Below are 26,980 nucleotides of genomic sequence, written 5' to 3'. Positions count from 1 at the left end.
GAGGCTGCGATTGGCGCGGCGCTCGGTCGTCTCCCCCGCCCTCGCGGGGCGTGACGTAATTGGCCTCGCTCGAGAGCAGGGGGGCGTGACTCCGACGTGGAGGGGAAGGAATTCCGGGCTTCTGATTGGCTGCGGCGCGGGGAGGGGGCGCGGCTGGGCGGCAGCGGGCCGATCGCTATTGGCGGGGAGGCGGCGGTGGGCGGGGCGCGCGGCGGGGCGCGGGTTGGCGGCGGCGGCGGCGGGGGCGCGGCCGGCGGGTGCGCCATGGTGCGGCCGTGAGCGGAGCATGGGGCGGCGGCTCCTCCGGGCGCTCCTCTGCCTCCTCCTCCTGGCCGGCCGCGGGCTGCTGCGGGACGGCGGCGCCTCCGCTACCGCCACCGCCGCGCACGGTGAGACCGGGGACCCGGGCAGAGCGGCGGCCCGGGCAGCGCGGGGCGGGGGGAGGGTGCGCTTCCACGGGAGCGGCGGGGCAGGGGGCTCCGCAGCCGGTGCTGTCACGGCAGCACTGGATGCTGTCACGGCCCGCAGCGGCAGGCTCGGCCCCCAGCGAGGAGCGAGAGAGGGCAGCCTAGTACCGGCACTGCGGGTGCGCCGCCGGCACCGGGGGCGCCTCTCTCCTGGGGCTGCTGGGCCGGCGATGGGGCTGGCCCCGGGGCACCCCGCCGGCTGGAGGGTTTCTGCCGCCGCCGGGGGCCGGTTGAGTTGGACGGGCGCAGGGCGATGCTCGCCCGGAGGCCCTGCCCGGGGCAAAGCCGGTGGCCGAGGCTGCCGCAGGGATGGGGAGCGCGGGGCAGCGTCCCTGAGCAGCGGCTCCCTCCGGGACCCCGGCGCCCTTTAGCCGCCCTCCGCCGGTGAGCGCGGCCCGGCCCCGAGACGCGAGGGCGGGCCGGTGCACCTGCTCTCCTACAGCTGGGCCCGTGCGGCCCTTGGCCGGGGCTCTCGGGGACCCGGGTGCCGCTACCGGTAGCAGGGCTGTAGCCCCCCCTCCCACGCACGGCACGGCCCCGGCGGCCGCTGACTCACTACGGGGAGCCCGGGGCTGCTGTGTCTCTCGCCCACCGGCGGGCCCGGCCGCACCGCGGGGACTCCACCGTCTCCAGGAGCAGGCGGGATGGTGCCAGAGAGCGGCTCCGGCCGAGCCCCGTCCTGCTCGGAGGAGCCTCCCGGGGCCGGTGCCGCCGCCCTTCCCGGTGGAGCGGGGCGTCCTGGCGGGAGGCGGCTGCGCCGCTTCAACACCGCGGACAGCGCCCGCCCGGCCCCCGCCGCCCCGGCCCCCTCGCCGCACCCCGGGGGTCGCCCCTCGGCGGCGGGGTCCTGTGTCCGCACCTGCCTTGGCCCCAACCCCGGAGGGGGGGGGGAAGCGGGCCCGTGGGTGCCCGGGACCCCCATCCCCACTTGCCCCCTTCCCTCGCGGCGGGCTCGGCGGGCCCCTCCCTCCCCTCCCCCCGGTTGTTTTCTCGTTCCTTCCTCGCCATCCGGGGCTGAGTCATCGCCTGCTGCCGTCTCGCTGCTGACGGTCTTGGACCGAGAAGAGGAGGGGGAGAGAAAGGGGGAAGCCGCCCCCTACCCGAGTGCTGCCCTCCGAAAAGGATGGAGATACACCCACCTCCCCACACCCCCTCTGCCTCCACTGCATGTGTGCTTTAGGGTCCCCCTCGCAGGGAGAGTGGGTCCCCCGTGTCCCTGGGCGCAGGGCTGTGTCCCTGCCTCATAGGGCCACGTGTGGGAGGGCAACAGATGTGGTCTTGCAGTTCTTTGCCTTCTCAGCCTTCCCTTCCTATCCTCCAGCACCCCAAAATAACTCCAGGCCTCCCCCTGCTCCCTAGAGCCAGGGGCAGGGTCTGCATGCAGCCCCCATCTTGGCTTTGAGGGGGGTGGAAGGCTGGCACCAAGGCCCTGCCCTGGGCTACCAGGCTGTGCCCACCCCACCACCATCACCACGTTGCAGCCCTGTGGCACTTTTCTGGAGAACGGGGGTCCAGCTGGTGATGAGTGCAAGCCCCCCTTGGAGGCCGTGCTGACCGGCCTCTCTGTCTGTCTGTCCGTCCCAGGCTGCCTGTTTGACCGGAGGCTGTGCTCCCCCCAGGAGGTGTGCGTGCAGGGTAAGTGGCTGTGGGGCTGCAGGGATCCCTTCTCTCTTCCCGAGGGGGTGCAGGACTTCCAGGGGAACTCGGGGCACAACACGGAGCGGGACATGGCAGGAGAAAGGTGGGGCTGTCCCCGGAGGCCCTCACCCCCCTGGCTGTTCATCCATCCGGCCCTGCCGCCTCCCCTCTCTTGCAGATGGGCTGTTTGGGCAGTGCCGGGTGGGCTCCATGCAGGACAGACCCTACTTCCAAGTCACTTCTCCCGTGCTCCAGCGCCTGCAGGATGTCTTGCGGCATCTCATGGCACAAGGTGAAGGGGGAAGCGTGGGGGGAGTCACTGTGAGGAGGGGATGTCAGGCAGCACTGGCTCTCTGGGTTCCTGCTGGCGCAGTGGCCAGGGTTGGGCTGAGGAGCGGTCCAGCTGATTCTGGGAGGAGCGGGGCCAAACCCGCGGCACAGGACTCAGGGTCAGGACACCAGAGTGGCCTCCCTTGCACTTGCCTCGCGGTCCCCAGGCCTCGTCCATCTCTCACAGTCCCCTCCTGTGGCAGGGCTCTCCTGGCAGGACGGTATCACCCAGTATGTGATCTCGCAGGAGATGGAGCGCATCCCTCGCCTTCGCCCGCCGCCCTCGCTGGAGCCAGCGGCTAGGGACAGGTAGGGCAGAGCCCGGCAGGGCAGTGGGGACTTTGGCCCACAAATGGGGGGCTTTGGAGGGGGGACCTCCTCTGTACCCAGGTGAGTCACCCCCGCACTGTTTGCCTCCGAGGTTCCTGCCCCCCCGCAGCTCCCTTCGGCGAGCCTCGCTCCCCGGGGACCCCGGCCTGCCAGCGGCTCAGCATCTAGGGCAGCCCCCGCCGCTGCTGCCCTCTCCCCTGGTACAGCGGTACCTGGAGCATCTCCTGCTGCCCTCCCCACCCCAGCTGGGCTACGAGGAAGCTCTGCTCAACCCCTACTCCTACCACAAGGTAAGCAATGGGGGCGAGCTCCCTTCTCCTGAGGAGAAAGGTGGAGGTGGGCAGGGGGCTGCTGCGCTCCCAGCACCCTTCTGCCGGTGCTGGGGTGCCCTGCTGTGGGGTGGCAGGGGCCCCGTGGGGTTTGACCACGGTGATTCTGTGTTTTGGTTGCAGTTCGGCTACCAGGATGGCACCCACCAGCTCCCCAGCGGCTCAGCCAGGCAGAGCCCTGAGACCTCCTCACTGCTGGGCCGGGTCCCTGCCCAGGCCCTTTTTGGGGCTGGCCCTCTGCCCTCCTATGGTGGACAGCCAGGAGCAGACGGGGGACATCTCTTCCAGGACTTGGGCATGCTCTCCCTGCCCAGAGAGAAAGCTGGCCGCCCAGACCCCACCGGCACCAGGCTCCAGCACGGCTTACGGCTGCCTGGTGACTACAGGGAAAGGGAAGAGAGGGAGCAGCCAGTGCCCCTGGCCGCCCAGCCACCCCCTGCACAGACGGGTACCGTGTCCTCCAGCCAGGCACCAGCCCTCATCCCTGTCCCGTCCCCGCAGCCACGTTCCTCGTGGTTCAGGCTCTCCCTCCTCTTTGCCTCCATGCCCGCAGCCAGCATATCCCCTCAACCCCACCTGCCCTGGCTGCTGTGTCCCTGGCCCGTGGTCCCCGCGTGGATGCAGGGCAGCCGACCTGGTGCTGCTTTCTCTTGCAGACTCTGCCCTGAAGCGACTGGCCTCCCTCCTAGCCAGCTATGGCCTGGGGCTGCCGGAGCTGACCCCCCAGCAGCTGAGCAGCCTCTCCACCCTCCTCCAGCTGCTCCAGAGCTCTGGTGAGCGGGAGGCAGGGGCTGGTGGCAGTGGGTGCCAGCACACCCTGTTTTGGGGTAGGGGGTGTTGCCTCTCAGGACGGGTGCCACAGGACGTCTCCCTCTCTCCTTCCCAGGTGTTGCTGCCCCCGAAGCACCCACAGCCAAACGGGTGGTTTTGCAGCAGGGTGGTGCTGGAGGAGGTGTCACGCCGCAGGTGGGGGGGTGTGTGTGTGTGTGGGGAGTGAGAGGCAGCCCCCTGGGGCTCTCCTCAGGGGTCCCAGCTCCTCCCTTTTCCTCCCTCCAGGTGACAGAGGGGGACATGCAGCATGGAGAGGAGCCAGTGCCCCCTTCCTCTACAGTGCCACCCCCCAAAATCTCAGCCAGCAGCTCCCCAGGGGATGAGCCAAGGGGCAGGGCAGCATCCTCACCAGCCCCCCGGGCTGAGCCGCAGAGGGGGCACGAGGGGGACGCGCTTAGCCCTGGGAAGCAGATCTCTGTGGAGAAGAAGAGCTACAAGGAGGCAGAGGACAGAGAGGCGCAGCGGGGCACGTGGCCACCAGACGAGTATGGCTACATCATCACCGACCAAAAGTGAGAGCTGGGTGTCAGGCGAGGGGGGGTGTGTGTGTGGAGCAGCTGTATCCCCCCTACGGCTGGTTGTTACAGCTCTGCCTACTTGGCCAAGCCTGTTTGGGTGTCCAGTGGAGTCAGCTCCCCCATTCCCTCTCCTCCCTCAGCCCTTGTTGCACCCCAAAGCCTTCCTCTCTCAGGCCACACCAAGGGTAGTGCTCGCTGCTGCAGGACAGGGGGCTGGGATGGGCTCGGCCAAGCGTGTGTGCCCCCTCATCTGCCAGGGGGGTCAGCTCACTCCCATCACCGCGCATCCCCGTGTTCTTACCTCCTGCCCACCCTGACACCCTGCAGCTAGCACAGCCCTCACTCCGCGCGTGAGACCCCCTGAGCCTGCCCGTTCCCCTTCCCCACCCGCAGGGAAGTGTGGGCTTGCCCCTGGCCTCCGCCACCTGCTCCTCACCCTGCTGCTGTCCCCACAGGCCCCTGGGGCTGGCCGTTGGTGTGCGGCTGCTGGAGCTCCTCGCCAAGCACCTCCGCCTCTCCACAGCCAGCTTCATCAACATCAGGTGAGGGTGCTGGGCCGTGGGGTGCTGCTGTCCCCGCCACTGGGCTGTGATGGGGATGGGGAGGAGGTCTATGCTCCCCAGTCTCATGCTGTGTGCCCCCCTCCCCGGCAGTGTCGTGGGTCCCGCACTCACCTTCCGTGTCCGGCAGAACCCCCAGAACCTCTCGCTGGCGGACGTGGCCAGCCAGGCTGGTGAGTTGGGCAGGGGTCCCCCTGGTCCTGCTCATTTCTTCCCCCACAATTCATGGGATGCTCCTTCCCAGTGAAGAGGGGGCTCCCACCATACATCCCAGTGCCCTTGGCTGAACTGGGGAGCACAGCTGTAGGGCACATCCCTTGGCTCTGTCTTGGGGCGGGGGTGTCTCTTGGGTGGAGGGGAAGCACTCTTCTGACCACCTCCTCTCCATCCACAGAGAAAGCAAAGGCAGAGCTGGAGACAGAGCTGGGCCTGAAGATTGTGCAAACAGGAGTGGGAGAGGTAGGAGCAAGGCATGCCCATCCCTTGGGGCTGGGGTAGCTGGGGACAGAGCTGTGGGGGTGCTGCTGCTGGGTACGAGCCAGGAAATGTGCTGTGCCCCAGCCTTGGGGTGCAGGGGTCTTTGTGAGCGAGCCATCCCCACGGGTCTGTGGGACAGCTGAGGAGCAGAGGTCTCTGGGCAGCGTTTGTGTGGCTGTGTTGGAGGCAGACTCGGGTTATCTGGGATGGGCCGGAGTGGGACCGCTCCAGTGACCCCCTTCCACCTGGCAGCATGATGCTGCCCAGCTGCCTGTGCTCCCAGGGCATTTGGCTCTTTCGGAAACAAAAGCTCTGTAGGGTTTGAAGGCAGTTTGAGAGGGTCTCCTGCAGGCTTTCCCCCCCTCCAGCCAAGACTGCAGGCTGCACCCCAAAGGGCTTATCCTCACCCTCGCCTCCCTCCAGCCTGTGCATCCCACCTTAGCTGTTCCCAGAGCACCCCAGAGACCGCAGCTAGGCAGGCAAAATGCCATCGTGCCCCCAGAGAATGGCAAAGCAGCTGGAGGTAGGGATGGAGCAGGAGCCATCTGCTCAGAGAGGGACACCCCCTCCCCGTGCTCCTCTGGGGACCCTCAGGAACTGTCTCCTTGGGGGAAGCAGGGGCTGGAGATGGGGGGCTGAGCCTGGCTGCTGTGTTTGCAGCCTGGGGAGGGGGTATGGTGCAGCACATCCCCAACTCGAGGTCCCTGTTTCCCACCCTCCTGCCCTGTGGCCATAGTGAGGGTAGGGAGGAAGGAAAGGGGGACCTTGGAGGAGGAGGCTATGGAGAAGGGGTGGCCTGGCCACCAAGGCAGCCTATCTCCATTAGCGACATGTGGAGTGTCGCTATGGCAATGCCTTTTGATGTGGCAAGTGGCAGGACCTGGGAAAGACGGCAGAGATGATGGAGCTGGTGCTCAGAGGAGGCTGAGGCAGCTTTGCGAGCCCTCTTCTGTATGGACCTCCTCAGTCCAGACCAGCTTGTGCTTTTCCTTCATCCCTCCACCACGGGCTCCGAACCTGGTGGGGACTGGTGCAAGATTTGGGGAAGGAGGGATGTAGAGAGACAGGGGGACAGCAGGGCCCAGTCAGGCCTTGGGAGGAAGGTCCCTTCTGTCCCCCCAACCCTGCCAACGTCTCCAGACATTCTGACACCTCCAGGAGCTGCAGGGCTACTCCTACTTGGGTGCCCTGGGGAGCTGGGAGGTGCTGGCCCTGGTGGGTACTCCCGCTGCAGGGCTGGTGAGGATGGGGGGCAGGTGACAGTGGGGACCCCTGGGGCAGGGATATCCCCAGGATGGTGATGATGACTTAAGTGATGATGGCGCAGTGTTCCCTCGGTAACCTCATCAGGCTCGTAGCCAATGGGAGGCTGTGGCAGTGAGGTAATACTGGGCTCTGGCACCTCATTGGGCCCAGGGTATTTGGTGGTCGTGATGCCCCAGCATCCCTGTGCTGTCCCGGGACCCGGCTGGCGGGGTGCAGTGTCCTGATCACCAGCAGCTCTGGGGGGCTCAGCCTTTTGGGGCTCTCATTCAGCAAGACTTAGCACCTTCCTGTCCCAACATGGGATTAGCACGGATTTGCTGGCCCTCCCAGCTGCGGGAAAGGAGCCCTGGAGGCTCTGTGGCCCAGCTGAGGACAGGGATGGGGAGGACCTGACCCCCAGCCAGCACAACTAGGGTGGAAACGGCCCTGTGGCAGTGCTGGCATATCCCCATGTGTCCTGCCGTGGGGCAATAGCCGCAGGGGAGAGCCAAGCCCAATGTGGGGAAGTCTTCTGGGAGCAGCAATTGCTGCCCCGGGGAGCAGCCCTGGGTGCTGGGAACAGGGGAGCAGCAGGGCCCTCCTGCCAGGGCTTGGCCAGGCTCTGCACCCTCCTGTGCCCCAGGGACACCAGTGTGAGCAGTGCCCCATGCGACACGCAGGTGGGTGCACCGAGCCACACCCCAGTGACACCCAGCACCCCAGTGGCACCAGTTCTGCCCCGGCTGAGTGTGCTGGAAGAATCAGCATAGCACCGAGTGCCACCACCAACCCCAAATGTGGTGCAATTAGGGTCTCTGCCCCACCCCAGCCCCATGCAGATGCCCCCTGCTAACCCTTGCTTGGCTCTGCCCCCAGCGAAACGAGGCCGCTGCCTACTTGCGCCCAACCCACTTCAGGGACAGCTTCCACTCAGTGCTGCTGACCTTCATCGCGCTGGCCTGTGTGGCTGGCATCGCCATCGCAGCCGCTGCAGCCTTCTGCCTCAGGCGCCACGCCAAGCAGCGGGAGAAGGAGCGCCTGGCTGCCCTGGGGCCCGAAGGTGCTGCCGACACCACCTTCGAGTACCAGGTAGGACTTCGCGGGATGCGGGACCCCGCAGGATGTGGCACCGCCGCATCGGCACCATTCAGGGTGCACGGGGCCACCCCCAGCAGCGCTGCAGTGGAGGGACAGGACTCTTGCTGGGGTCCCCCAGGAGCTGTGCCGCCAGCACATGGCTGCCAAGTCGCTCTTTGGTCGCACCGAGACACCGGCAGCGCCAGCAGAGACCTCACGGGTCAGCAGCGTCTCGTCCCAGTTCAGTGACGCCCCGCAGCCCAGCCCCAGCTCCCACAGCAGCACTCCCTCCTGGTGCGAGGAGCCCGTCCAGTCCAACATGGACATCTCCACTGGACACATGATCCTGGTGAGCTGGCCTGGGGGAGTGGCAGCCCCCCTCCCCAGTCTCCCATGTATGCCCTTGGCTGCCGGGCTGACCCCCACCCGTCTGCCCCAGGCCTACATGGAGGATCACCTCCGCAACCGGGACCGGCTGGCCAAGGAGTGGCAGGCTCTCTGCACGTACCAGGCCGAGCCCAGTGTCTGCTCTGTTGCCCAGAGTGAAGCCAACCTCAAGAAGAACCGCAACCCCGACTATGTGCCCTGTGAGCATCCCAGCTGCCCTGTCCTGGGGACCAGCTCCCGGGGCGGTGGCAGGAGGGTGGTGCGGGGCACGGGGATGCTTGGGGCCAAGGCATGGCTTTGTCCCCAGCTCCCTTGGGTGCTCATCACCTTCTCTGGCCTCTTTTTCCACAGATGACCATGTACGTATCAAGCTGAAAGCCGAGAGCAACCCATCCCGCAGTGACTTCATCAACGCCAGCCCAATCGTGAGTGATCACCGTGGGCTTCTGCCCTGCCACCGCGCTCTGTGACGTGTTCAGCCCGGGCAAGGCTCCTGCTCTGGGACAGAGCCAGACTGAGCTCACATCATGTGGGCTGTGGATGTGAGCAATGTGCCTGCCCTGTTGCTCAGATGTGGTTAAAATCCATTTCCCTCCTGGCTGCGGCACCCAAAGCTCCCTCTTGTCACCCCTGGAATATCCCCCAGCTCCTCCCAGTGTCCCCAGCTCCTGGCTGGCCAGTGCACAGTCTGACACCCCCTTTCCTGCTCCAGATCGAGCACGATCCGCGGATGCCAGCATACATCGCCACGCAGGGGCCGCTGTCCCACACCATCGCTGACTTCTGGCAGGTGAGCGTCACCTGGCTGTCAGGGTCCCTCTGGGTGCTGCCCACCAGCTGGATCACTGCAGCTCGGTCACCCCCCTGCCTGGGCTGTCACCTGGCGGTGACACTCACCCTGCCTTGCCCGCAGATGGTGTGGGAGCACGGCTGCACTGTCATTGTCATGCTGAGCCCACTGGCCGAGGACAGCGTCAAGCAGTGTGACCGCTACTGGCCGGACGAAGGCTCTTCTCTCTACCACATCTATGAGGCAAGTGTGGCCGGTAGCCCGGGGCAAGGAGCATCCTCCAGCCCCTGAGCACAGCCCCCCTGCCCAGCGCTGATGCCTGCTGGCTGCCTCTCTCGGGCAGGTGAACCTGGTGTCGGAGCACATCTGGTGCGAGGATTTCCTGGTGCGCAGCTTCTACCTGAAAAACGTACAGTCACAGGAGACCCGCACCCTGACTCAGTTCCACTTCCTCAGCTGGCCGGCCGAAGGCATCCCAGCCACCACCCGGCCCCTCCTCGACTTCCGCAGGTGGGTGCCCACCCGGTGCCGTGCCAGCCCCCACTGGGGAGCCGGCAGTGGCCCCGACCGCAGGGGACCAGCCAGTGTGCTGAGGGTCAGGGTTGTGGCATGGACCGGCTTGGGGGGGATGTGGGGCTGCTGTGCATGGGGAGAAGCAGAACCACCAGGCTCTGGCCGGCTTGGGATGAGACTTGGCAGACCTGGGTGGGCATGAAACCTCCAGCTGAGGTTGCCAAGACTCTTCAGCCTCCATGGGGAGAGTGGGAAGGTGCTTCTCCCAGGAGCTGGGATGGGGGACGGTCACGGGTGCAAGAAAACCCCAGAGCCGTGGACAGCTGTGGCCCATTGCTCCCCATGTCCTACAGCCAGCGGCGGGTCCCCAGCTAGCCCAGGGAGAGGGCTGAGGGCTGGGACTGTGCCCAGGAGGTTTGCAGGCAGCACCTGCCGGGCTCTTTGCATCTCCAGGTGGTGATGGGCTCCTGCCAGGGGCTGGCTGGTCTCTGTCCCCAGGTCTTGTGAGACCAGGGACCCTGGTTAGGGCAGCAAGAGGTCCCTGAGCACGTCGCCCTCCTCTCTGCCCTGCTCACGCTATCTCTGTCTCTCTGTCTGTCTCTGTCTCTCTCTCTCGCAGCTGCCGGCGTCATTTTTGTGATTTGCAGCTAGTAATCTGGCTCCAGTTGCATAGTCACAAAAGTGATCGTTGGCAGCCGTGCCTGCTGCATGGAGCATGCCGGGAGCCCCGCTGGCGCCTGGCCCTGGGCTTCCTGCCCCACTGGACCACAGCTGCTCCCTCCGGGGGTCCTGCTGCTGCTCCCCTTCCCAGGCTGGGCACCTGAGGAGCCGGGCTCCTCTCCCTGCCCCAGCGCTTTTCCACCCGTGGTCCCTGTCCCACGCCTGGCACCGCTGGGGAGGCAAGAGGAGCTGTGTGCGGGACCCTTAGGTGGAGTGCCCACTGCCCCCGTGGCTCAGCGCAGCAAGGGGCACCCATCACAGCCTTGTCCCCAGCGTGGCAGGGCGCTGACATGCTCCCTCTTCTCCTTGCAGGAAGGTGAACAAGTGCTACCGGGGTCGCTCCTGCCCTATTATCGTGCACTGCAGGTACTGCCAGGGATGCAGGTGGGGGTATGGGCTGGGTGGGGAGCTGCAAGACTGGGACCTGCTGGCCAGGACTGGTCCCTGGAGCCTGTCCCCCTGGTCCAAGAGTCTGTGTCTTGCAGTGATGGTGCCGGCAGGACTGGGACGTACATCCTCGTCGACATGGTCCTGAACCGGATGGCCAAAGGTAGGTGTGGGGCAGAGCTGCTTCTGCCCTGGCTAGGGGCTGTGGGGCTGTGTGCTGGTCCCTTGGACCCCTTCCTACCGCCCTTCTCCCTCTCTGCCCCAGGGGTGAAGGAGATAGACATAGCTGCTACACTGGAGCACATCCGAGACCAGCGACCTGGCATGGTGCAGACCAAGGTACCCCCCCCAAACTGGGCTCCCTCCCCTCCCTGAGCACCCACAGCTCCTGGGGCTCGGCTGGCAGGGACCTTCATGTCCCCTCCTCTGCTCCCCCAGGACCAGTTTGAGTTCGCGCTGACAGCCGTGGCTGAGGAAGTGAATGCCATCCTGAAGGCCCTGCCACAGTGATGGCGAGGAGCCCTCCCCTCTCGTCTCCCCCCATGTACCCCTGGCTTTGCGCACTCTCCTCGCCCTGCCCATGGGGCTGCTCTCCCCCTAAAATGCTGTCTGTGCTACTGGCTCTGTTCCTGCCTCCCTGCCCCTCTCCCCAGGGACCCACGGCTCAGCCCCTCGGCGGGCAGGGCACAGAGCCCCCTCGCACCTGCTGCCACCGCAGAGGGGACCGGTCTCGTGTCCCCTGCAGAAGAGGGGACCAGGTGATGCTGCCGGGACGTGGCTGTAGGGGTCTCCCCAGCTGCTCTCCTGCACCCCAACTTGGTGGTCCTGCATCAGTCCCCTTGGGACCAGAGGAGGGGCCAGGAGCAGGCAGGGGTCCCCTGCAGAGGAGGAGCACTGGGTGCAGAGGGGCCTGGCCCAGCCCCCGGTCCCCTCCATGTGCTCCCTGCCTCATCACTCGAGCAGAAGAGAAATTTCTAGAGAAATATAATTTTGTATCTTGATGTGAATAAAGTTCTTGTGTCGCGTTCGTGCAGCTGCAGCCAGGCCTGGCTTCTGACTGTGTGCGTGCCCATCCCTGCAGCAGCACAGCAGCCATCACCCCCTCACAATAGAGAGAAGGGGTTACCCTGCAGCCCCTAGCCCAGAGACACCCCGCAGGCAGCAGCTACTGCAAACAGGTTTATTGACAGCTGTCAGCAGCAGGGGGTCAGGGATGGGTGGGCTGCAGCGAGGAGGGGGCAGAGCCCAGCCCCAGTGGCTGAGCCCAGCCTTGCTGCCCCTCGCTGCCTGCTGCCAGCACCCCCCTCAGCAGCCTAATCTACAGCAAACCTCCCTCCAGCCCCCTTCCCCACCCTCTTATCACCTCATGGTGCCCATAACAGCTCCCTCTGAGCACCCCCCCACAAATATTGCTTGGCCATAAGTCCCATCGTGCCCCCCCCCCCCCCGCCCCGCCACGTCCCACAGAGCCAGAGGGTGCTGGGGGAAGGGGGTGGCAGGGGGTGGCCGTGCAGGGACAAAGCCGTGTCCTGGCTGGGAGAGCCTCCGTGGGCGAGTGGGCGTGCACGGTCCCTGGGCGCAGCAGCCTCAGAACACACCTGGGGAGACAAGCGGAGGGGGGGGACACACACAACGGCACCCGTGAAACCCTCCTCGGCCCAGGGCTGGGAAGAGGCGCAGAGGAAGGGAGGAAGGTCCCAGGAGGAGGAAGAGGAGAGCCAAGGCAGGACCACGGTGGTGAGGGTGGGAACACCTGTGAGCATCACTGAGGGTCACTGCTGCTGCGGGAAGCAGGGAGGGACAGTGCCCCTAGGCCAAGGCACAGGGAAGGGGGTGACCAGGCAGGGGCTGCGAAGGGGGGACAGAGGAGGAGGACAGGGTACAGGCAGGAGTGACAGCATCCAGAGGGGAAGAGACAGACACAAGGCACCAAGCAAATCCCATGCACGCACCCCTCTTTGCAAGGAGGGAGATCCCGACCCAGGGCCCCCAGCCTGGGCAGGGGCAGGCAGCAGCCGGGGGGGCACCAGCCCGAGCCCCTGCCTGTCTGTAGGGCAGGCGAGCAGAAAGGAGCAGGCAGAGCCCGCGGGCACCCCATGCCCCCAGGAGCCAGGGCAGGGAGCTGCTCCTCTTTCTGGGACCCCACCAAGGGCCCCTCTTCCAGCCACAACCCCCAACCCTGGCAACCCCTTGACACCAGGGGCCCCCCAACTGCCCACCCACCTCAGCAGCAGCAGGAGGCAGGGCAGCAGAGACCCCCTCCTTTGCTGGGGGAGGCAGGAGCTGAGCCCCAAGCACTGAGCCCCCAGACCCTCTTTCCTCCCCCTGCCTCACAGGGGCAGGGGGCACAACTCCAGCCCCACACTCAGAGCAAGGGGCAATGCCACTGCTTCGCTTTGGGGGCAGGTTCGTGCCCCACTGCGCTGGAGCTGTTGGCCCCCGGCGGCTCCTGCTCTGGCACCCCCCGGGGACCGCGGGCTCTGCGGGCAGAAGATGGGGTGCCAGGGCTGCCCCCCGGTGCCAGCGGGGCACCGAGGCCATGCCCACCTGCTTGGTGGTGCCCCGCGGCCTCCATCTCGGAGAGGCTGTAGGCCATGGCCAGCTGCAAGTCCTCGTCCTCATCCTCACTGTCCGTGTACAGGCAGACGGGCGAGGAGCCCGGGGGCTGGTGCGGGGCAGGCGGCGGGGGCGAGGGGGGCCGCGGGCTGGGGAATGCGTGCTGCTCCCGTCGGCTCAGCTCCAGCCCCAGCGCCATGTCATCGGGGACACCTGCAGGGACAGAGGCAAGGATGAGGGTCATATCTGCTCCAGCTCCCCAGAGCTGGCACAGGGCTGGATAGAGGACCCCCTTGGCCATCCCAAAGGAGGAGAGGGGTCTCCAAAGGAGGTGGCACTGCCAGTCCACAGCAAGTTGGTCGGCAGTGCCGCTTCTCACCGTCGATGTGGATCGACTTCAGCTCCCCGTCCTCCTCCACTTCCACCCGCTCTCGCCCGTTCTCGATAATCCTGCAGACAGACAGACAGACAGACGGATGGACGGTCAACAGCCAGGCAGCCAGAGCACCACAGAGGCAAGTTCCGAGGCCTGCCGATGAGAGGGAGTCTGCGGGAGCGAGGTGGGCCAGCGCTGCCCTCACCGCTTGGTAGTGATGCGCCTGCCGTTAACGAAGGTGGTGGAGGTGGAGACAGAGCGGAAGCCCAGCCCTGCATCGGCGCCAGAGCTGAAGGATGAGGTGAAGAAATCTGGAGAAGGGAGAGACAAGGTCAGTGCCAGGGTGGGGGGTGCAAGGAAGGCAGGGGACAGACCCTGCACAGGGGGATGCAGTGTCCCAGGACTACCCTGCCAGGCAGGGGCTGGCAGCATCTCCTACCTGAGGACCCTGGGAAGGCGGAAAAGAAGTGGCCTCCCCCGTGGTGCCGGGAGCCAGGTCCTCGCAGCTCGGAGAAGGGCAGCATCTCATCTGGAAGATAGGGCCCCCAACCCCATTAGCATTGCCCCCACGGCTTGGTGAGCTAGGAACAGGGACCCCCCACCCTGGAGCTGGCCACGCACCCTGTCCCCAAGCCCAGTAGCTGCCTCAGAGCCAGAGAGCTGCCCCAGCGCCGACCCCTGGCCCCCCTGCCCTGCACGCACCAAACAAGTCGGCGAAGGGGTCTCGCCCGCCGAAGAACTCCCGGAAGACATCGTGAGCACTGCGGAAGGTGAAGGTGAATTCAGGAGCCCCAGCATCGGCCCTGGAGCCCCCAGGTCCTGCCAGAGGGAAGAGGCTCAGAGTTAAGTGGAGCCCTGGGTGGGAACCCCGCAAAGGGCAGGGAGCCCCGGGGGTCACAGACCCACACCAGGTCTTCAGACGGGGCCGCATCCAGAGCTGCATCAACGCCGCATGGCCCTGCTCACCCACTCACCTGCCCCCATGAGCCCCTCCTTGCCGTAACGGTCATAGACATCACGCTTCTGCTCTGCAGGGAGAAGAAAGGTGGCTGTGGGGAAGCTGCTGCCAGGCATGGGCAGGAGCACTGACGCTTCCCCCGGCCAAGGGAGGTGCAGAACAGCAGGGAGCAAGAGGAGGCGGGTGGCATGAGCCCCCGCTGCACTGGCACCGCTCCCAAACCCAAGTCGGGACATCGGGTGAGCATGTGCAAGCCTCAGCCCTGCTGGGGAGAATCACCCCAGAGGCCAGCACCCCAGCATCTCCCAGGAGCCGTTTTGGGGGATGTGTGGGGAGCAACCAAGTCCCATAAGCTGGGCAGTAAAGCTGGAGGGACCCACTGCCTCTCGGGGACATCCAGGGATGCCACCCGGCTGAGCCCAGCAGCAGGACACCCCAGGGCGAGCAACCCCAAGGGCGGTGGGGTCATACGAGAGAGCAGCGTGGCCTCTTACTGTCCGATAGCACTTCATACGCCTCGGCGATCTCCTTGAACCTCTGCTCGGCGTACTCCTTGTTGTCCGGGTTTTTATCCGGGTGCCATTTCAGCGCAGCCTTCCTGTACCTGCACAGACAGGCAGTGATGGGGACACAGCAGCCGTCAGGCGGTGGGGGCTCCTGCACCAGCAACCCCCCTCTTGAGTGCACACCTCTGACCCCGTGGGCTGGGGCACCCCAAGCCCACTTCACCCAGTGCCCTACAGCCTCTAGCATCAAACGGGAGCTTCCCAGGCTGGTTCACTTCCCAAGCAAATATTTGCAGCGTGATCCCAGCAGTGCAGCCTGTGCCTACCCCAGCTGCCCTCGGCAGTGGCTGCAGACAGTGCTCACATGTTTGCTCCGGAGCCTTCTCGGGCTCCACTGCAGGTGCGTGCGGACCAGGGGTCGCTCACCTGGTCCTCCTGCCAGTAGAGCCCCCGTGTCCCACCCCTCTGCCATCTCTGCGCCCTCTGTCAGAGAGAGGGGACGCCTCCCAACACCAGTGGGACCCAACCTCCTGCCTCCATCGCTGGCCCTGGGACTGACAGCAGTGACAAAAAGGACCAAACCCCACCAAGAGATGCTTTTGTGCGCAGCAAAGCCCGGCCCTGCTCTGTCCTCCGCACAAAGGAAACAAAGGCTGGATTGTCACCTCTGGAGCTGGCCCCTGGCCCCACAGAGAGTCCCAGCAAGGGGTTGGGGGGTGGCTCAGACTGCTCTGCCCAGGGGGCAGGGGCACATCTGCCACCCACTTACGCCTTCTTGATGTCCTCGGCGGTGGCATTGCGGCTCACCCCCAGCGCTTCGTAGTAGTCCACCATGACGTGCGGCTGTCCCGCGGGGTCACTGCGTGGTGGGAGAAAGGCAATGTCAGGGGTCTGCAGGGACAGCCTGGCAGTGCCGAGTGCGAGAGACCACGGGTGGGTTGCCCTGCCCTTCCCAAGGCCCCTGAGCACCCCACAGGTCCCACCCCAGCAGCCCCACACACGGCTTCCCACGGCCCTGCCCACGCCTCGGCCATCTGGACGTGCGCACAGACCCCCCCCCCCTTGCTGCTGCCACACCGCGGTCCCACCTGCATCACCCCAACCTGCCCGAGCAGGGAGACGGGGACCCTCGCTGCCAGCCCCACTCCCCACCTCAGCTGCCCCGAAGGGCTCTGTCCTGGGGCGGGAGCCGGGGGGGGGAGCAGCCCGCTAAGGTGCTTAGCGTCTGGAGCGGATTAAGGGCTCAGCGGGGACCCTCCTCGTCCCCGGGGCACCGCGGGACACTTCAATCGGCCGCCCTGCTCCGATCGGGAACGGGATGCCGCCGCTCCAGCCTGCCCCGTCCCCCCCAGCTCGCCCGCAGAGTGCCGACCACCCGCGCCGGTACTCGCCCCCCGGTCGCGTCAGCTGACGGGGTGGGCGGCGCTGGCACAGGCACCGGTACCGGGAGCGCGGCGGGGCGGCGCCGCCGGGGACCGCGCCCCCGCCCACCCCCGGGCCCGGCTGTAAACACGACGCTGCCCGGCCCGGCGCTGCTGCTGGAAGTTTCCGTCCCCCGCGTCCCCCCCCCGTGCCACCGGCGGGCAGCCCTGGGCTGCGGCCAGCGGGATCCAGGCCACTGGGAGGGGCGGGGAAGGGACGGCACCGCACCGGCCCCGGTCCCCGCGCTGCTCCACGCCCCCCCCCCGCTGCCCCCCCTGCACCCACCTGCGTGCCGCAGCCGAGCCCTCCCCGCCCGCCCCGGGCCGCCCGCGGCCGGCGTCGCGCGTCTTCCCACGCCCCCCCCCTCCCCGCACTCTCCGCCCGCCCGGGCCGCCGCGGGGCCTGGAGGCGGGGCTCCGCTGGACGACGAGCGGCGGCCACAGCCAACCGCCGCGCCGCCGCCTCGTGACGTCACACGATCGCGTTTCAGGCGGGTGAGGTCATAAGGGAGGGCGTGCTTGACCCGTTCCCCGTCCCGCTCCCCACCCCCGTGCCCACCCCAACCCCCGCCCCAGCCCAGCGGGAGGGGTTGGCGGGGGTGACTCAGCGCTTTTGGCCGGGCCGCGGCCGGGGTGCAGCCTTGCCGGGCACAGCTCCCTGCCGGGGCCCGGGCAGGGCATGGCCGGCCCCGCTTACGCTGAGGGGCCGCCGCTCTCACACCGCCCTCCCCCCCACCCCCAGGAGCCCGCCCTGGCCGCGGAGGTCGTGCTGTGCCCTCTTGCTGTCCGGGTGGGAGGAGGAGGAGGGAGCCCTTGGGACCCCCTACCACCCCTGCCCTGCAGCCGGGACACCTTCCTCACCTCCTGTGAATCCCTAACTGGGAAATGGGGCAAGCTTTCCCAGCGCCGCTTTGCCTGCAGGCTGGGGAGAGCCGAGCATTGGCACAGGCTGCTCCCGGCGCCCCTCAGGGAGCGGTTTCGGGACAGATGTCCCCAGGAAGAGCCCACCCCAGCCACGAGCAGTGGGCCCGGGTGAGCGCTGGGACGGGCGACGTGCCGGGGGCATCCGCTGTGCCAGGGAGCCCCCGCTTTCCGAGGGATGGGACACCCGGCCGCTGCCGTCTGACAGCACCTGATGCCACTCCTTTGGCTGTTCCCTGTCGTTGTGTTGTGGTTTTGGGTTTTTTTTGCCTTCCCTCCCCGGATGCCCTGACAGCGCTGCCCCCATCTCCCCCCCGGAGCCGCCTGCCCGGGAGTGGGGAGCAGGCGCCCTGGGGTGGCTGCCTGGGGCCGGGGTGCCCTCGCCGCCTGCCAGGGGCTCTGGTTTGGCCCCTCTGCCCAGCCATGGGTGCAGGGCTGGCCCGGCCCGGGTTGGCGTGGGCACTAGATGGAGCCACAGGCTGCTTCACAGGGACCCCGTCGGCCGGCTGGGAAGCCGGGGAGATGCCACCAGGACTTCGCTGTGTCTGAGCACCTTGCTTTCCTCCTCTCGGCTTTTGCAGCTGATATGGGGATAAGGAGGCCTCTAAGCTGCCATCCCTCTCCGTGCCCACCGGACGGGGAGGCCTCCATGCTGGGACAGGAGAGGAACCTGCGTGCTGTCTGGAGCTCAACACGTCGCTGCTGCCTTCGTGGCACGTGCGTCCCTCAGCCGTGAGACCAGGATATGCAGTGAGAAGGAGTCACACCTCCTTAATGTCCTTAGAGGAGGCCGTGTGGAGTTGGGCACTGGTAGGAGAGAGGATGCTGTGCCAACCACACCTCGCCCCTGAGCTGTCACAGTCACTCCACTACTCAAACCAGCAAAGCCAGCCACCTCACAGCAGCCAAAGAGAACCAGCCCATCACCCACTGGTGCCTTGCACGGCACATGCCTTCAGCCACAGCACCCTGCCCTCTTTCCCCTGCCCTTTCCTCCTAGGTCTGCCTGAAGTCTCGGCGCGTCTATCTGCCAGCCTGGCTCACGCGAGCTTCAAACCCAGCACAGTCATCTTGAGTGTGTCTGTCGTGGTTTAACTCCAGCTGACAACTAAGCACCACACAGCTGCTCGCTCACTCCCGCCCGCCCCGGTGGGATGGGAGAGAGTGGGAAGAGTAAAAGTGAGAAAACTTGTGGGTTGAGATTAGAACAGTTTAATAATTGAAGCAAGCAAAACAAAACTATAATAATAATAACAATAAATTGTAATGAAAAGGAAAGTAACAAAAAGGGAGAGAGAAATAAAACCCAAGAAAGACAAGTGATGCAAATGAAAAAAAAAAAAAACAGTTGCTCACCACCAACTGACTGATGCCCAGCCTGTTCCTGAGCAGCGGATGGCCAGCCTTCCCCCTAGTTTATATGCTGAGCATGACGTCATATGGTAGGGAATATCCCTTTGGTCAGCCAGGGTCAGCTGTCCCGGCTGCGTCCCCTCCCAGCTCCTTGTGCACCCCCAGCCTGCTTGCTGATGGGGTGATGTGAGAAGCAGAAGAGGCCTTGACTCTGTGTAAGCACTGCTCAGCAGTAATTAAAACATCCCTGTGTTATCAACGTTATTCTCATCCTACATCCAAAACACAGTGCTATACCAGCTACGAGGAAGAAAATTAACTCTATCCCTGCTGAAACCAGGACAGTGTTGCAACCCCGGTGTTGGCTTTACAGAGTTGCAAAAATGCTCATGAAATAGTCTTGAGGCTTTCTGAGAAAAGAACTTCTGGGTGAGTGAAGCAGGACCTCAAAGGTCTGATTTTTTTTTTGTCCTGGTTACCCAGTCTCTCAGGAAGCCAACTGAATTGCATCATAAACTCGTGCTACATTATTAGGCAAACCACGTAGTAAGAGAGAGATTTTTTTTGCAGTGCTGAGCAACATTTTGTCTTTTGATTTCCTCAGGAGAATACAAACCCTTTCACAGCCCCCTCAAAACTGACAATCACGTACTGCAAAATTGCATTCTTGGTGATTTTTGAGCTGTGGAGTCATTATTGTGTACCCACCGCTCCCCTGGTCGCACCCAGCCATCTCCCCTTCCCTTCTCCCCGCTTCCCGAGGGAAGGTCCGCGCTCCGGGGCAGGTGTGTGGAGATGCAGCAGGGAGGGAGCAGGAGCTGGTGGGATGGGGTGAGAAATGGTTGAGCAGAGCGAGCAGATGGCTCCTGGGTGCCATCTCCGTGCTGCCTTCCTCTGCCTATCTGCTCTCAGGAGAGACAACGGGCAGCGGCTATGGCCATGCTCCCCATCTCTGCGCATGGCCACAGAGTGGGTGCAGCCCCCAAAACACAGGTCAGTGGGAGCAGCGGGTTTGCTCACCTCTGGAAGGGCTGTGCCAGGGTGGGGGCCCCTGAACACAGGGGCTGGGCACAGCCAAGGACATCACATGAGCAGGGTGCCCATTTTTAAAGTCTGCATTTGTTCTTGTACCCCAAACAGCCCTGCCCAGCTCCACTGACTTCCCTGCACAGCCAATTTCTCCACTCCCTAATGTTTTTGATGCTCCTCACATTTGTCTCGATGGCTGTCCTCTCAGCCGCCTGCCCATCTCTTTCCCAAGCCACTCTGTTCTCATCCCAGCTGGCTTTTCTAGAATTGCACCTTCTAGGAGCTGGGGAGTATCCAGGGAGCCAAATTCACCCCGGTGCTTTCAGTCAGCGCAGCAGGACAGAGAAGCAAGAAACAGCAAAGTCAGGGTGACTTTCGTTCAGGCAGGGCGATGACTTCGGGCCGGATTCAGCAATCTGCTAGATGCAGGCTGCGCATCCCAGGCGCTGCCCCGCGGGAGTGCTCGCCTGCTGCGCTGATGCCGAGGCTGCTGCCCCAGCCAAAATGCAGGCAAAACCAAGGTGCTTGCAGATTTTAAATCAACAGAGTCAGAGGCTGACAGAGGTGGCAGAGGCCCATGACTAAACACGTTATCCACGACGATGAGCACGTGCGCGGGCGCAGGTGGCAGCTGAGCTTCATGGCAGCAAGGGGCTTCGCCATCCCCGGAGGTATTTAGCAGACGTGTAGGTGTGGAGCGTAGGGACATGGCTTAGTGGCAGCCTTGGCAGCGCTAGGTTAACGGTCAGGCTTGATGATCTTCAAGGTCTTTTCTGACCTAAACGATTCTACAACTGATACCACACCCCCCACACCTCCAAAATGCTGGGGAGCCCTTCAGCCTCGGAGGGAAGCAGAAGTTGCGGCTGACACGGGACAGGAAGGGATTTTATCGCAAAGCAAAATGTGATTTCACTCACGTATGCCAACACGCTCATGCCCATACACTCCCAAGCACCAGGACCCTCGTATCCAGCTGGCTTGGCCAGGATTTTCCCGCAGTGCCTGGTTGGGCTGGGGGCTGTCTGGTCCTCAACACGCCCACCCTTGGCCCATTGCCTTTGGGCTAGGCATGGCTTAAAGGCAGAAAACAAGCCAAGCAGGGTGCAATAAAAAAGGAGATGGGGCAAATGCATTTGTGTTAGAGGAAAACAATAAAAAGTACTAAAGGATGCTGGTAAGTGGCCTTCTGCTGTTTCCTGCAGCCACCAGTGCCTAAATACCAGTGCAATGCTGTGGATGCGAGAGGGAAGGCTATAATTTCGATGCCATCTGTAATAAACCAACATGTAAAGCATCACCTGCTAAAACTGACATTTTAAATTGATCAGGCCCACACTGAGAGTATTAATGGACCTAACCAGCGTCTTACTGAGCCTCTAATGGTGATTTTTGAATAGAGCTATCATAAATGGGTAATTTCAAGGGACTGAAGGATGGAAATCACTCCAATTGTTAAGAAAATAAACCATCTGACCCAGAAAACTCTATAGATTACTGATAATACCAGAAAAAAAAAGTAACAGAAGAATTAATTTTGATTCTGTCAGCAGAGAATTAAAGACTTTAAAATGTATGTGGTACTGATCAGCCATGCCTCGGGGAAAGCAGCTATTGCTATGCAAACTTGTCACTTTTCAGCACAATTGCGCATCTGATTCAGATCAACACCGCTGGCATGAGATACTTACATGGAGCTGGCAGGAGATGATGATAACAGCACTCGCATAAATCACGATATTGCTGGAAAGTGGGATGGAATAATCTGTTTTCTATGTCCAGGGAAGAAGAAGGCTTATAGCTGCTGCCAAAGGTCTTTCCAGATCTACTTTTTGTATTCGCCTAGAATATCGACCTCAGCGTGCAAAGCCAGCCTGTTTATATTCCTGCATGGCTAAGGATGCATCAACAGCAAAGCTGTGCCTGTGAGCCAGCAGATACACTGCCAAAGACCTTTGCAGAAGGAATCCCCAGGAATGGGTGCAAGGCCCGCAGTTTGCTAAGAAAAATTGGGGATAACACCAATTTGTTGGGGGAGTATCTAGAGAAGGCAACAATTAACTAGTAGGGATAGTTTAGAATTTCCCAATTCAAAGGTCCAGTTGCAGCAAAATTTGCTTTAATGCAGCAAAATTTGCTTTAATATAGAAAAATGCAAATAAATTAATTTGGGAATTTGGAGGAAGGGGCAATCTTGTCACTTATTACTCTGCAAATCCACTTGTCACTCTCCAGCTTTTCCAGTGATAACCTGGGGCTTATTTCAGAACCACTGCCTAACGCGCCAACACTGGCAGTGCCTGGCAGGGATCCCCGCAGAAGCCTGGCAGCCCCTTGCTGATGGTTCACTGTCACCAACCAGCATTTGGGTTCCTCAGATGGCCTCACTGGGCACTGCGCCGACACTGCTGCTCGCTCCCCGGGGGCACTGCCACAACACCCTGGGCACTACAGGTTACATCTCTGCCTTTCTCCAGAGTAGCCAGACCTGGCGTCTCAGGGAACGAAACCAGGCTTGTTTGGCAAGGTGGGCTTTCCACGGTGTCACGTGGAGAGCAGAGGTTATGTTCCCAGCTTCTCATTCCTCCAGTCGTGCTATTCCTGGAGATGGGTTTTCCTAATGAGGAGGGTTGCATTAGGCGCGGGAGCTCAGCAAATCAAGGCTCCTGAGTCCTTACAACAGGGAAATCCTGCAGAATAGCTATTGTTTTACATGCACAGCCCCTCGACATCTGAGTTAGCTCTGCTGTGGTGCTCTCAGGGATGTGTTCGAGCCAGGCATCCTCAGGATGGGATGAAGCAGGGAGCCCAGCACTGGTTTCACATACCGCGCTCTCTCCACACACAAACAGCTCCACTCAGGAGCACCCTGGGAGCCATCGCCCAGCTGGGTTATTAAATGCACCTTTTATCTTGTTAACCATTTCCCTCTGACATCCACCAGCGCTTGGCCAGCCGCCAGCAGCTCCTTCTCGCTTTTAACGGCAGTCCCTGAGACTCCGGGCTGGTTTCTCCAAGCCCAGCTGTGCTCTCAGTATATGCCCTCAGCTTTTTGCATTATATGCAACCCACTTCCACGTGCAAAAATTCCACCTTGCACACATCTGTCCAGCTATTGAGGCTCAACCGCTCCCCAGAGACAGGGGTGCAGAAGAGCCATTGAGTGAGATGCTCTTGCTCTAGGAATTGTTTGCTTTCCCGGGGGATGTTGGACTTGCCCACCTGGCAGCGGTTTATCCACCTCGAAGGAGAGGGTGCATCTGCAGAGCTGCCCAGGGTGAATCTGCCTTGTCCCCTCTGCTGCCGGCAGCTGGGGGTTCAGACACAGTCCCACCAATGAGGCGGGCACTCCTGGGAGCGGGGAAGTGATCACTGCCTGTTGCCCCATCGCTGCCAGCTCACACAAGCACGCTCTGCAGCATTGCAATAGCGCTGACCACAGCTTTGTTGCAGTTGCTGAGAACTTGTAAAACGGGAAGGCCTCAAGGGCCAGGGATGGAGACTGACCCATCACCATGCCTATGGTCCTGCCTGGGGCATGCAGAGCCCCTCCAGTATGACAGGCGAACCCGTGACCCTCCAGGAGCTCTACCATCATCTTAAACATGCAGAATCCATTGCACTTCTGTTTCCAGCTATTCCTACACCGCCAGCACCAAGAGCTGATGGAAGAGAGCAAAAGCAGTGCTGGCCCCTCCACACAGCCCACCAGCGCTGCATGCCAGCATCCTCTGTGAGTGTGGGGACACCTTGTCAGGCTCAGCCCCTCTATCACCTGCCTGGAGGCAGCTTGTTCACACCAGGCATGCTCAGAGCTCTGACATGAAGTCGCTGCAATTAGGCAGCCGCGGTTTTATTTGGCTCCCGTGGGTGTGTAGCTGCTTTTCCCGGGACGTGAAGAAAGGCGGGTGACACTGGCAGGCGGGGAGGCTGACTCCGAGCCAGGGCGCCTGCTCACCCAGAGCTACTGTGCCTGAAAAAGAGCTAGTCCCAACTCGTCCACTGGTCCATTTTAGCCTTGCAGGTTGGGGCTCAGCATGCGTGCAGGGTTGCCTGCGTCCCTGGGAGTGCCTCCCTGCTCTTGCCACTGCTGGGTGATTCAGGGCTTAGGACTGTAGTGAGATCTGGAATTAGCTTTATTGTTCCTGTAACGCCGCACACGCTCCGGGCGATGCAGCAGGCATTGCACAATTGACTTCATTTTATCTGAACCAGCAATTACGCTGCTGTTGCTCAGCTCCAGCAGAAAGAACTTCTGTCACATCATTACCGCGCTCTGCATCCCAGTGGGTCTTCAGGAGTAAATGCCACACTTGAGTTACTGAAGACGTCTGCTGATGAAGATCTGTCCACCCTGAGACAATCATACTTCACTGTCCTTACTGCTAGCAAGTCTTAAACTTGCATTTCTTGCCCTGAGCATGCAGAAGAGTTAATCCCCTTCCTATCTGCATCTGCCTTAAATATATTTTAAGGCCTTTATTGAGTGTCTGCTTGCTCTTCCACATATTCCCCATTCTTTCAACCTTTCGTTGCAGCCCATGGTGTCTAGCCATCCAGTCACCCTTGTTTCTCATCTCTGAATCATCTCCATCTGCTCCAGATGAAGGATGAGGTGCTCAGAGGGCCATTTCTGACCTTAACAAGGCATGCATATTTTACGGAATGGCAAAGGGAGCATTTTCTGCCCATCTCCATGCTGTGCTAGAACATTTCCGGGGGGCAAAGTACATCCCAAATGCTGTTGTGCTAGAACTACATGCAGCAGCAATCAGACATAGGATTCCGGGCCATTATCAGGAGCAAGCTGTGCGTTAGGGACCCCGCACAATGGGTTGTGGGCATACTGCTGGAGCAGCTAGCATCACATGGGACTTGCTTGAACTCACACCACCTGCAAGATGCTTTTAACAGACTCATTATTTTCACCAGCCAATGCTGTCCACCCTGTGCTGACACAGAGATGCCCTTCTGCTTTGAGAGGTTGTCATCGTGACTCCCCCTGCACCAGAACATCGCTAGATCTCTGGGCTTACCAGCCCAGCTGCTGGGTTTGCTGCCGGAGCCCTTGGCCAAGCAGGAGGCAATGCTTGGCCATACGGGGCTCAGGGAGCTGTCAAGGTGAAGGAGCTTCCTCCTGCCTGGTTGCTGCTGGGCTGCGAGGAGGGAACGAGGGGTAAGCAGGGCATGTACAGACGCAACCTCTTTGGGAAGCTACTGGCTGAGGTTAAAGGACCCCTCATCATTTGGTGCTTGCCTTGTGCCCCCACAATCTAGGCTTCATGTGTGAACCTATAGTATACCTGTGGTCTCTTCTACCTTCCCAAGATGGCCGTGTCCCCGGAATAACTTGTGACACTGTTTGCTCTGCCTGGAACAGCCTGGGTGGAGCTGAGGTCTGAAACATGGGAACAATAGTTTGGGCTTTCCACAGTGAAGAGAGCAGGGAATGGAGGTGTGGATGGGGTGTACCAGGCTGGACTCTGAATGGGTCATCTCCTCCCCAGTTTCGGCTCTGGGCGCTTTTAGGTGTGGCAGACTCTAGCATACTTCTGGAAGACAGCTGTCTGGGAGGCTTTGTTTGGGTAACTGCAAGCTCTGCTGACAGTAGTTCCTGTACCAGGAGTAACACCTCTCCTCTGGTGAGGAGTGTATCGAATACATGCAAAAAAAAAAAAAAATAAAACCCCAAACTTTGATTGTAGCTTGTAATGAAGAGCTTTTTAGTGCAAGTGTCTGCCCTTGATGGAGGCATCACACACTTGCAGAGCATTGTGCTGCCTCCCCCTCCTCACGTAAGGGCGTCCGAGCGCTGGCTGACCTCCCGGGCTCCGTGGGCAGCGGCAAGCAGGGGTCTCCCCTGTGGTGTGCGGGGCTCTGCCCCTGGGGTATCTTCATTTTTCTCATTCTTCCATCAAGAGATGGTGGAATTCTGACTCACTAGCCTAAAATTTGCCTTGCTTGCTTTTTCTACCTCTCTGGGTGCTGGTGCAGGGTCCAGCTTTGTTTGGAGCAACGATAAAAATGTTTCCCAAGCAATTCTTGCAACCTTGTGATTTCTGATGTGGTCTGAAAGCATTTGCTGGGTCTCCATAGAGAGGTGGGTAACATCTCTGTGAGAGAGGGGCTGCGTCAGGACGAATTTTCTTCCAGCCAGGGTGAGCTCAGGCTCCTCTGTGTGCTTGCGGGCTGCTGCTACCAACATCTGGCAGGCTGCTGTTAGGCAGTGACGGCACACAGCTCATTGGTGCTCCCTGGATTTAGCCAGCTGTTCTTAAGCATTTCAGAAAAGCTTAGACATCTGTTAGGGCTTTTCGGATCAGAGGTACGTGGAGATGCGTAGCTCCGAATGGCTCACAGCTTATCAGTGTTGCTGCCCTGCTTGTTCCGCGTAACAGCGTCTGCATGGCTGTTTTCACTGTGAGCGTGTGTTTGCAGCGATGACGAATCAGGGACGTGTCACCCTCAACTCCCTACCAGAATGGTATAAAAACAGATCCAGGCATCTCTTGGACAAGTATCACACATCATTTTACACCCTGAGGTGCCACGAGATTGTCATACAAACCTTCCAAAGTTGAGTGAACCATGCAAGCCTTGTGTGGCCACCCAAAAGGCCGCTCGCTGCCTGGCTCCGGCGCTTTTGCTCCCAGCCACTGCTGCAAACTGTCCGTGCTACAAATGCCCCAGAATGAATCGACACCGTGGAAGTAAGGAGGGTGCTAGGAGACACCCAGTCAGAAGTGAGGCCTTGGCATCCAGCATCCATTTCAGCTAGAACCTTGGCAAAGATTTTCGTAAGGAAAGATGATTCCATCACTCCTTTTCACACCAATTAACTTCTGGGGCTCAAATTTTGATGCCTCAGTGCTACCAATTACTCTCTCACTCTTGTGGACTGTCTGCATCAGCATGGTCTGTGTTATCTAGTGATCTCTGAGGTCGCTCAAAGGACATTTATACCATGGGGAGCAGTTCAGGCATTTCCAGAGTTATCCAGTCGCCACAGCATCCTGTCCAGGTTCAGCAGCCCTCACAACCTGAGGCATCGCTGTGGAAAAAACCTTTTCCCACTGCCTTGATTAAACCCATTCTGATTGCATGGCTCAGCCATTTCTGCCGGTCTCAAAATGTGTTGCTTAGACACCGGCACAGGCTTCACAGCGGTACCGCTGCTTTCAGTCACTTTACACGTCTTCATCAGTGAAGGTGACACTTTCCAGGTGACTCAAGCACAGAAAAAGGCCATTGTGGGTGGATA

At 61.9% G+C, this 26,980-nt stretch overlaps 2 protein-coding genes across 4 annotated transcripts; one reads left to right on the top strand and one right to left on the bottom strand.

The window, feature by feature from the left end:
• The first annotated feature begins 257 nt into the window (after positions 1-257).
• Positions 258-11,374, top strand: PTPRN (protein tyrosine phosphatase receptor type N). 2 transcript variants are annotated; one of them, XM_086750960.1, is made up of 23 exons: positions 258-389; positions 2,052-2,102; positions 2,284-2,397; positions 2,639-2,744; positions 2,857-3,055; positions 3,218-3,542; positions 3,751-3,867; positions 3,981-4,060; positions 4,151-4,437; positions 4,899-4,985; positions 5,097-5,176; positions 5,398-5,462; positions 7,602-7,814; positions 7,942-8,151; positions 8,242-8,389; positions 8,541-8,614; positions 8,902-8,979; positions 9,103-9,222; positions 9,323-9,489; positions 10,525-10,578; positions 10,698-10,762; positions 10,865-10,938; positions 11,038-11,374. In XM_086750960.1, the coding sequence occupies exons 1-23, from the start codon at positions 287-289 to the stop codon at positions 11,107-11,109; spliced, it is 2,889 nt and encodes a 962-aa protein (XP_086607086.1). In that variant the 5' UTR covers positions 258-286; the 3' UTR covers positions 11,110-11,374. The 2 variants fall into 2 exon arrangements, with proteins under 2 accessions (XP_086607086.1, XP_086607087.1); XM_086750961.1 differs by lacking the exon at positions 2,284-2,397.
• Positions 11,375-11,765: 391 nt separating this feature from the next.
• Positions 11,766-16,820, bottom strand: DNAJB2 (DnaJ heat shock protein family (Hsp40) member B2). Of its 2 annotated transcripts, XM_086751449.1 has the most exons (10): positions 16,703-16,820; positions 15,765-15,854; positions 14,984-15,093; positions 14,506-14,559; positions 14,234-14,350; positions 13,971-14,060; positions 13,737-13,842; positions 13,535-13,605; positions 13,147-13,368; positions 11,766-12,197 (listed from the first exon to the last, which is right to left on the bottom strand). In XM_086751449.1, exons 2-10 carry the CDS (start codon positions 15,827-15,829, stop codon positions 12,187-12,189), a joined length of 846 nt encoding a protein of 281 aa, XP_086607575.1. In that variant the 5' UTR covers positions 15,830-15,854; positions 16,703-16,820; the 3' UTR covers positions 11,766-12,186. The 2 variants fall into 2 exon arrangements, with proteins under 2 accessions (XP_086607575.1, XP_086607576.1); XM_086751450.1 differs by lacking the exon at positions 11,766-12,197 and having other exon boundaries at positions 12,204-13,368; positions 16,703-16,763.
• Positions 16,821-26,980: the final 10,160 nt, after the last annotated feature.

This window comes from Chlamydotis macqueenii, chromosome 6 (genome assembly GCF_036417535.1).
Source record: "Chlamydotis macqueenii isolate bChlMac1 chromosome 6, bChlMac1.mat, whole genome shotgun sequence".
NCBI classification, from domain to species: domain Eukaryota; kingdom Metazoa; phylum Chordata; class Aves; order Otidiformes; family Otididae; genus Chlamydotis; species Chlamydotis macqueenii.
Note: the sequence above shows the minus strand (reverse complement) of the source record. Positions and strands in the feature narration are given on the sequence as shown.